Source organism: Otolemur garnettii, unplaced genomic scaffold, assembly GCF_000181295.1.
Source record: "Otolemur garnettii isolate 467f Iridium unplaced genomic scaffold, OtoGar3 scaffold00032, whole genome shotgun sequence".
NCBI classification, from domain to species: Eukaryota; Metazoa; Chordata; class Mammalia; order Primates; family Galagidae; genus Otolemur; species Otolemur garnettii.
In genome coordinates, this window is record NW_003852427.1 from 1,586,587 (window position 1) to 1,595,240 (window position 8,654).

The 8,654-nt window shown below is 53.1% G+C and overlaps 1 protein-coding gene across 1 annotated transcript in view; it reads left to right on the forward strand.

Moving 5' to 3' along the window:
* DNAH1 (dynein axonemal heavy chain 1) overlaps positions 1 to 8,654 on the forward strand; it is an 86,726-nt gene that overhangs the window by 71,286 nt on the left and 6,786 nt on the right. Inside the window, exons 53-65 of the mRNA XM_023513042.1 lie at positions 198 to 308; positions 950 to 1,135; positions 1,506 to 1,697; positions 3,500 to 3,667; positions 3,750 to 3,941; positions 4,122 to 4,253; positions 4,720 to 4,845; positions 5,766 to 5,885; positions 5,968 to 6,117; positions 6,230 to 6,390; positions 7,184 to 7,409; positions 7,520 to 7,715; positions 8,031 to 8,182. Of these exons, the coding sequence (XP_023368810.1) occupies positions 198 to 308; positions 950 to 1,135; positions 1,506 to 1,697; positions 3,500 to 3,667; positions 3,750 to 3,941; positions 4,122 to 4,253; positions 4,720 to 4,845; positions 5,766 to 5,885; positions 5,968 to 6,117; positions 6,230 to 6,390; positions 7,184 to 7,409; positions 7,520 to 7,715; positions 8,031 to 8,182 (2,112 nt within the window). The remainder of the gene's footprint in view (positions 1 to 197; positions 309 to 949; positions 1,136 to 1,505; positions 1,698 to 3,499; positions 3,668 to 3,749; positions 3,942 to 4,121; positions 4,254 to 4,719; positions 4,846 to 5,765; positions 5,886 to 5,967; positions 6,118 to 6,229; positions 6,391 to 7,183; positions 7,410 to 7,519; positions 7,716 to 8,030; positions 8,183 to 8,654) is intronic.

Sequence of the window (8,654 nt, forward strand, 5' to 3'; positions counted from 1 at the left end):
AAAAAAAAAAAAAAAGAGTAAAAGTTGCCATTCAATAGCCAAGCTAAAGCAGGACACCCCACATATTCTTGGGGATCCACTGGGCAACTTGGGGGCCACTGAAGTTTCCTCCCACTCTTATGAATTAGGCCAGTCCAGTAGGCCCACTCACTCTGTCCCTGTCACACCTGTTTTCCTCTCTGTTCCCCAACCCCCAGTTGCTGAGCACTTCTGAGGATGTGGCCAAGATGCAGGAGGATCTGGAGATTATGCGCCCCCTGCTGGAAGAAGCAGCCAAGGACACTACGCTCACCATGGATCAGATCAAGGTTGGGGGTGCTCCCAGCTCCCCTCCCAGAGGCTTGACCCCGTCTGAGGATGCTCAGTAGCTCCAAATAATCATATGATCCCTAGCTTTCTGACTGCCACACATGGTTAAGCCCCTGTGTGCTCAGTTTCCTCATTCAGTAGTCATTTATTCATTCTAGGAATGTTTAGTCAGAACTATGCCAGGCACTGCACAGCATGAGGCCTCACTGCAGACATAACAGATTTGTATAGTCATTATGTCAGCTTTCTGGCAGAAGTAGTTAAGTGTCCTGCTCTGCAAAGTCAGTGTATTGCAAAATTTTCCAGCAGATGGAAAGAAGATGGAAGAAAGGTGGGAGGAGGGCCTTTCTCTGTCTTGCACAAAGGTGCCCTGCCCTGTGGGACACTTATGCTCACTTGTAAAGCCCTGAGCCCCATGCCAGGCCCATGGTGAGCACTCAGGACATGGATGGGACTTCTGGTATTCCCAGATCACTATGGCTTGTCATGGATGGAGGGCTGTCAAAGAACAGGGCATCCCAATGCTCATTTCCTCCCATCTAAGGAGACTGAGATGCAGAGAGGAGCACAGGGAGGGAGGTGGGTATGCTTGGGCTTGCCACTGGCCACCATCTGGGCTCTCCCTGGCTCCCAACCCTAGGCAGATACGGTCATCGCTGAGGAGACACGGAATTCAGTGCAGGCAGAAGAGATCAAGGCCAATGAAAAAGCCAGGAAGGCACAAGCTATTGCCGATGATGCCCAGAAGGATCTGGACGAGGCACTGCCAGCACTGGATGCAGCCCTGGCCAGCCTGCGCAACCTCAACAAGAATGATGTGACTGAGGTGGGCAGCTGGGTGTCTCCTGGCACTCTCTCTCATATCCCTCTCTGCTGTCCTCTTGAGTTCAAGTCCCTAGGCACTTCCTCTGCACACCCCATGGTGGCCACACACCAAGAAGAAAGGGTACAACTTGGGCTGGAGCCCAGATACCTGTCCTGCCCTCCTTGTGCCAGCCCCCAGAACTCAGACAGGATTATGGGTACCTAGGGAGCAGGAAGAGCCACAGGCTAAGCCTGACCTCGAAGGGCTTCTGGGTATGCCGTTCGTCCTGTAGTGGTGGGGAATTGGCTGGTGGGACCAAACTTTTAGGTAGGGTCCCTGCCTAAGAGTACCCACACGTTATAGACCTTCCCCCCCGTGGTTTGGCCCACAGGTACGTGCCATGCAGAGGCCACCCCCAGGCGTGAAGCTGGTCATAGAAGCTGTGTGCATCATGAAGGGCATCAAGCCCAAGAAGGTACCTGGAGAGAAGCCAGGTTCCAAGGTGGATGATTACTGGGAGCCAGGCAAGGGGCTGCTGCAGGATCCAGGTCGCTTCCTTGAGGGCCTCTTCAAGTTTGACAAGGTGAGCATGCCAGGCACTTGGGCCAACCAGTGAGTGAGGATAGGACCCAGCAGAGCAGTAGAACTGGAGAGGAACCTATCACACTACAGTGTCTACATGTGCCATGGTCTCTGATTGGTCTCTCTGCCTGCAGAGTCAGTCCACAGCTGACTGGGAACAGAGCCTGGCCTCAAGGAGCTCTCAGTCTGATGTGGTGACAGACCCACCAACAGATGGCTGTTGAGGAAATTGGGACCTGGGCATCTCTGCAGGATGTCACCCACAGTCACTTCAAGGCTCCACAGCTGGAAATTCTTTTCCATGCCCTTTCCTCCCTGCAGCCCATCTGCTCGGTCATCACCTCTCTCCCTTGGCCTCATTATCTGAAGTTTCTTTGTCTCTGGGTTTCTCTGTCTGTCTGCTATTTGGAGCTGTTATGTCTCTGGGTGTGTGATCTCTCAGGGGCTGTGCCAGGTTAGGTCAACCTAGAGTCCATAGTCCCTTTGGAGGGCCCCTCTGCAGCTAGCTGCCTGTCCCACCCAGGCCACTCCCTACCAGCATGTGTATCTGGACCTTGGGCACTTCCCACACCTATCCCAGTAGCAGCCAGATACCCTGTTGGTGTCCCCATCCCTCCTCCTCCTCTTCCATCGGACTAGAAACCAGAGGCCCCTTAGGCCTAATCAGGCCCCTCTGAGAAAAGCACCCAAGACAGAAGTGCTCATGACCAGAACTTAGGGCCCTCTAACAGCTTGGCTCACACATGTAATCCTAGCACTCTGGGAGGCTGAGGTAGATGGATTGCTTGAGCACAGGAATTCAAAACCAGCCTGAGCAAGACTGAGACCCCGTCGCTACTAAAAATAGAAAAACTAGTCAGGCATTATAGTCCCAACTACTTGGGAGGCTCAGGCAAGAAAGATCACTTGAGCTCAGGAGTTTGAGGTTGCTGTGAGTTATGCTGATGCCATGGCATTCTACCCAGGGAGACAATGAGACTCTGTCTTAAAAAAAGAACAGAAAAACAAACAAAAAAACTCAGTGCAAATCTTGGGCCCATTATGCTCTCCCTAGGTGGGGCAAGAGCCCTAGAGGGTGGGATAGGCTCTCAGGGTAGGGAATATTACCCTTGAACATGAACCTGATTGGACATCAGAACAACTCATGCATCTCCAATGTCTGCTGACGCTGTATTTTTCAGTAGTTCTTGTATTTAGATGAGTTTTTATTTTTAATTTTTAATTTTTATTTTTGAGACAGAGTCTCACTTTGTCACCCTCAGTAGAGTGCTATGGCGTCATAGCCCACAGCAACTTCAAACTCCTGGGATCAAGCTATCCTCTTGCCTCAGCCTCCCAAGTAACTGGGATTACAGGCACCCACTACAGCGCCTGGCTATGTTTAGACACAGGGTCTCGCTCTTGCTCAGGCTGGTCTCAAATCTGTGAGCTCAGGCAATCCACCTGCCTCAGCCTCCCAGAGTGCTAGGATTACAGGCATGTGCCACTGCATCTGGCCTGTAGATGAGTTTTTAAATGGGACCTTGTACATTATTTGATCGTGAATCTGCCATAGTTTTCCAAGAGCTCTCTAATCATTACATCTAATATTCTGGGGACAGAGAAGTACCTTTCCTGGGCAACCTTTCTGGGCTATGCTGTTCGTTAAGGAGAAGTCCATCTATACAGAGGCCTGTGCAGGGCATGGAGTACCAAATAAAGCAGGATAAAGTTGTCCCACAGCAGGGCCCACTTCCCAGCAGAGCTCCTCCCCTGCCTCCCTTGAGAAGCAGCCTCCTGAGGCCCAGTGTGTTCCCCTCCCAGGACAACATTGGGGAGGCAGTGATCAAAGCCATCCAGCCCTATATCGACAATGAAGAGTTCCAGCCAGCTGCCATTGCCAAGGTGTCCAAGGCCTGCACCTCCATCTGCCAATGGGTTCGCGCCATGCACAAGTACCACTTCGTGGCCAAGGCTGTGGAGCCTAAGCGAGTGAGGGCTGAGTAGAGCTGGTAGGGGAAGGCTCCCTCCCCAGGGTATGGGTGAGCTACTCCATGCCTTCTGTCCTCTGCAGCAAGCCCTACGAGAAGCCCAGGATGACCTAGAGGTGACACAACGGATCCTAGAGGAGGCAAAGCAAAGCCTTCGAGAGGTAGAAGATGGCATTGCCACCATGCAGGCCAAGTACCGTGAATGCATTGCTAAGAAGGAGGATTTGGAGATGAAGTGTGAGCAGTGTGAGCAGCGGGTGGGCCGTGCTGACAAGGTGTGTACCCCTCCTCCAGCAAGACTCATGGTCATGCCCATCCCAGCCAGGTTGAAGGGCCTGAGGTGTGGGTGGGCCCTAGGGTGGCTGTCTACAACTCCACCCTGGCAACCCCAGGGGCTATAGTAGGCAAGGCCAGCCCCAAACCCCCCAGACGAGCCTCCAGAACCACCTCTGCAGCTCATCAATGGGCTAGCGGACGAGAAGTTGCGCTGGCAGGAGACAGTGGAGAACCTGGAGCACATGCTCAACAACATCTCCGGAGACGTGTTGGTAGCTGCCGGCTTTGTGGCCTACCTGGGCCCCTTCACGGTAGGAAACCCCCAGTTCTACCCAAAGAGGCCCTTTCCTCCATGAGGGGTTTGTAGGCAACTCTTCCCTCATTTAGTGGTCTAGCAGGCACTCACCAGGCACCTCTCAGGGCCGGGGACTGTGAGGCCCTGGGCCTACAGCAAAAAGCCAGAAACCCACCTACTGGGAGCTCACACTTGCCATGTGCTGGACACTGTTTTAAACACTCCACCCATGTTTTCTGTTTAATCCTCACAGCCACCCTTATAGGTGGTCTTTGATAGTATCAATCCTGTGTCACAGATAGGGGGCTGAGATATGTGAAGGCCAGGGAAATCACCCAAAGTAGGACTAGAATGCAGGCATCTGGCTCCACATTTGAGCTCTGACCTCTGTATGCAAATGCTGAGTGCTATGGGGTAGTGGGAAATGGGGAGTGTTCCACGGGTGTCAAGGTGGGATGACTCTGAATCTTGCCTCTCCCCAGGGCCAGTATCGCATAGTGCTCTATGATAACTGGGTCAAGCAACTCACAATCCACAATGTTCCACATACCTCTGAGCCCTCCTTAATTGGCACACTGGGGAACCCTGTGAAGATCCGCTCGTGGCAGGTGACCACCCCAGGGGCAGGAGTGACCAGATAGGGCCTGTGGCATAGTCCAGGCTGGCCTAGGAGCCTCCTGCCTCCCTTCCATTCTCCTTTCCATGGCCTGAACCCGTCTGGGCTCAGCAAGAGGGTGGTAGAGAGGAGATGAGAAGAGAGCTGGGCTGAATGTGGCATGGGTACTAGCTAAATGTGGGGCAAGGGTTTAAGGGGGGTGCTTTTAGGGGTGTGGGGTGGGGGTTGGCGAGCAGTATCCAGAGTGAGGGTTAAGAAAATTTCCTTGTAATCCTAGCACTCTGGGAGGCTGAGGAGGGTAGGTTGCCTGAGCTCACAGGTTCGAGACCAGCCTTAGCAAGAGTGAGACCCCATCTCTAAAATTAGCCAGGTGTGTGGCAAGCACCTATAGTCCCAGCTACTCAGGAGGCTGAGGCAAAAGAATCACTTGAGCCCAAGAGTTTGAGGTTGCTGTGAGCTATGACACCAGGGCATTCTACTGAGGGTGACAAAGTGAGACTGGTCATAAAAATAAAGAAAAAAAAGAATAGTTTTCTAAAAGCAGTTACATATGAAGGACAGGGAGTGTTGGCAAAGGGAAAGACCAAAGAGGCTATAGGCAAAGGCCAAGTGTGGGCCAAGGCCAGGAAGGCCAATGGGGTATGGGCTGCATGAAGATGGTCCCACTAAATGAGGACTCAGTAGGGAAGAGGACAGAAAAGCCCCAAAAAGGAGGGCACCAAGATCAGGAGAGGCAAAGGATACTGAAGGCTGACACCTTGCCCACATTGTCACCTATATCCCCACCTCCAAGGGGGTGCAATAAAGAGAAGGGAGTCCACAGACAGAGCACAAGGTTAGGAGTAGCTGAAGCCCCAGGTGGCCCTGCTCACATGGAAGTCCTGGCCTGATCCTGTGCCTGGCCCTCCACAGATCGCTGGCCTCCCCAATGACACACTGTCAGTGGAGAATGGGGTCATCCACCAATTTTCCCAGCGCTGGACCCACTTCATTGACCCTCAGAGCCAGGCCAACAAATGGATCAAGAATATGGTGAGACCACTCAGAGTATCTCCCAACTCCAGCTAGGCTAATTCTCAGCCCCTCTGATCCTCACCTTCCCCCTCTCCCGTAGGAGAAGGATAATGGGCTGGATGTGTTCAAGCTCAGTGACCGTGACTTCCTGCGCAGCATGGAGAATGCCATCCGCTTTGGCAAGCCATGTCTTCTGGAGAATGTGGGTGAGGAGCTGGACCCAGCCTTGGAGCCTGTGCTGCTTAAGCAGGTAATTCTTTGGGACTAGGGGACTAGAGGACTGGATAGTAGGAGGACAGCACCCTTCCCTCCCCTACTGGGGAGGCTCAGGCCCCAGTGTCTGCCCGTCCTCTCCACCACAGACATATAAGCAGCAAGGGAATACAGTGCTGAAGCTGGGGGACACAGTGATCCCCTACCATGAGGACTTCAAGATGTACATCACCACCAAGCTCCCTAACCCACACTATACACCCGAGATTGCCACCAAACTCACCCTCATCAACTTCACCCTGTCACCCAGGTAAGCCCCAACCCCTTGGTACTCCCAAGCATCAGCTCTGCCTCTACCTTCCCAGCTGTTCCTCTGCCAACACCAGATCAGAACCCAGTGGGACTTTCTCCAACTCAAAGCCTCTTCCTGTTTCCTCCCAGACACTCTGACACTCCAGGCCTTTCTAGCCCTTCTCCCAGTTCCCCTCACCTGCCACCATTTCCACCTAAGAATCCCTACCTCCAGCTCATCTGGATTCCTAGTTAGGGTCTCCAGCCTCCCTAGATGGTGACAGCTCTGGCTTCTCCAAGCACACTTCCTCTCCAGCTTAGCCCTTATGCCCCCACCCCTAGAGCTGTCCCAGAGCCTTGAGCTGGGCACATTCTGGCTCCCTGCACCTAAGCCCTGCTTCCTACCCTGCTTGCATAAGCCCAGGCTCTATGACTTTCACCGGCCACCCATATAGAGCTCACATTCCAGAGGTCTGCTCCATGCCAAGGCCCCCATTCCAGTAACCACTGGGGGAAAATGCCTGTAAGCCTTAATCCTATGGGTCACCCACAATTCCCTCCTGCCTGAAGATCCCAGCAGATCACACATCCAACTGGCTGGCCCCTGCTAGGATTCCAGGCAGCCATCTGAAGTCTCATTGAGAACTGGCCACTTTCAAGGCAGAGTGTGCACTAGTCTTCAGCCTGAGATGGAGGCTAGGCCTTAGAGCCTCTTAGAGCCCCAGGAGCACAGATAGAAACGTGAGCAGCTTGAGGCTGGCCCTCCAAGGCCCACCAAGTATTACAGATATGATGTCCTTCACCCCTGGCAGTGGCCTAGAGGACCAGCTACTGGGCCAGGTAGTGGCTGAGGAGCGACCTGACCTGGAGGAAGCCAAGAACCAGTTGATTATCAGTAATGCCAAAATGCGTCAGGAGCTGAAGGACATTGAAGATCAGATCCTGTACCGTCTCAGCTCCTCTGAGGGCAACCCTGTGGATGACATGGAGCTCATCAAGGTTCTGGAAGCTTCCAAGATGAAGGCAGCTGAGATTCAGGTCAGCAAATGCCTACACACCCCACCTGCCCTGGGCCTGCCCCTGACCCTATCCATCTCTGCTCTTTGCCAGCCTACTTGGACCTGACTCTCCTCCCACCACACCCCCAGACCAAGGTCAGGATTGCAGAACAGACAGAGAAGGACATTGACCTCACGCGCATGGAGTACATACCTGTGGCTGTCCGTACCCAGATCCTCTTCTTCTGTGTGTCTGACCTGGCCAATGTGGACCCCATGTACCAGTACTCCCTCGAGTGGTTCCTCAACATCTTCCTCTCAGGGATCGCTAACTCAGAGAGGGCAGGTAGTGCTGGTGCTGGTGCACATGAGGGTCCCATTCTGACACAGACTTGACCCATGTGGACACATTTCCACTGCAGGCTATACACATATAAACTCACACCTGCATTTACTTGCACACACTCTCACATCAGACTCATAATCCATAAGAACAGACATGCGCCCGTTCTCAGAGCCCCTTCACTGAGAACACCAGCTGACCCCAAGGGAGGCCCAGGCTGCCCTTATGGCTGCTGAGAAAAGGCTAGGCTGGGCTAAACCCTGGGAATCTGCCTTCTCGCCTCTCCCCCCTCTCTACCATCACCTCTCTGCCCCATAGACAACCTCAAGAAGCGGATTTCCAACATCAATCGCTACCTGACCTACAGCCTCTATAGCAATGTCTGCCGCAGCCTCTTTGAGAAGCACAAGCTGATGTTTGCCTTCCTGCTATGTGTCCGCATCATGATGAATGAGGGCAAGATCAACCAGGTGTGTGGCCAGGCTGGGACAGACCGCCTGAAGAGTTGCCTTGTGGCTGGGCCTAAGAACAGGGTAGAAGGAAAGGGAAAGCTAGGTATGAAGGCACAGCGAGAGCAAGGACACAATTCCTTGGTTAAAACCAGCCAGGAGGCCAGGCACCCCAGCACTTTGGGAGGCTGAGGCAGGAAGATTGCTTGAGCCCAGGAATTCGAGACCATCCTGGGCAACATAGTGAGATTCTGAGACCTTATTGCTATAAAAGACTAGAAATAAACTGGGAATGGTGGCATACACTGGTAGTCCCAGCTACTTAGGAGACTGAGACAGGAGGATTACTTGAGCCCCGGAGTTCAGCGCTGCAATGAACTATGATTGTGCCCCTGCACTCCAGCCTGGGTTAGAGTGAGATCCTGTCTCTAAAAATACTTTTTAAATTAAAAAAAAAATTTTTTTGAGACAGGGCCTCAAGCTATCCCCCTGG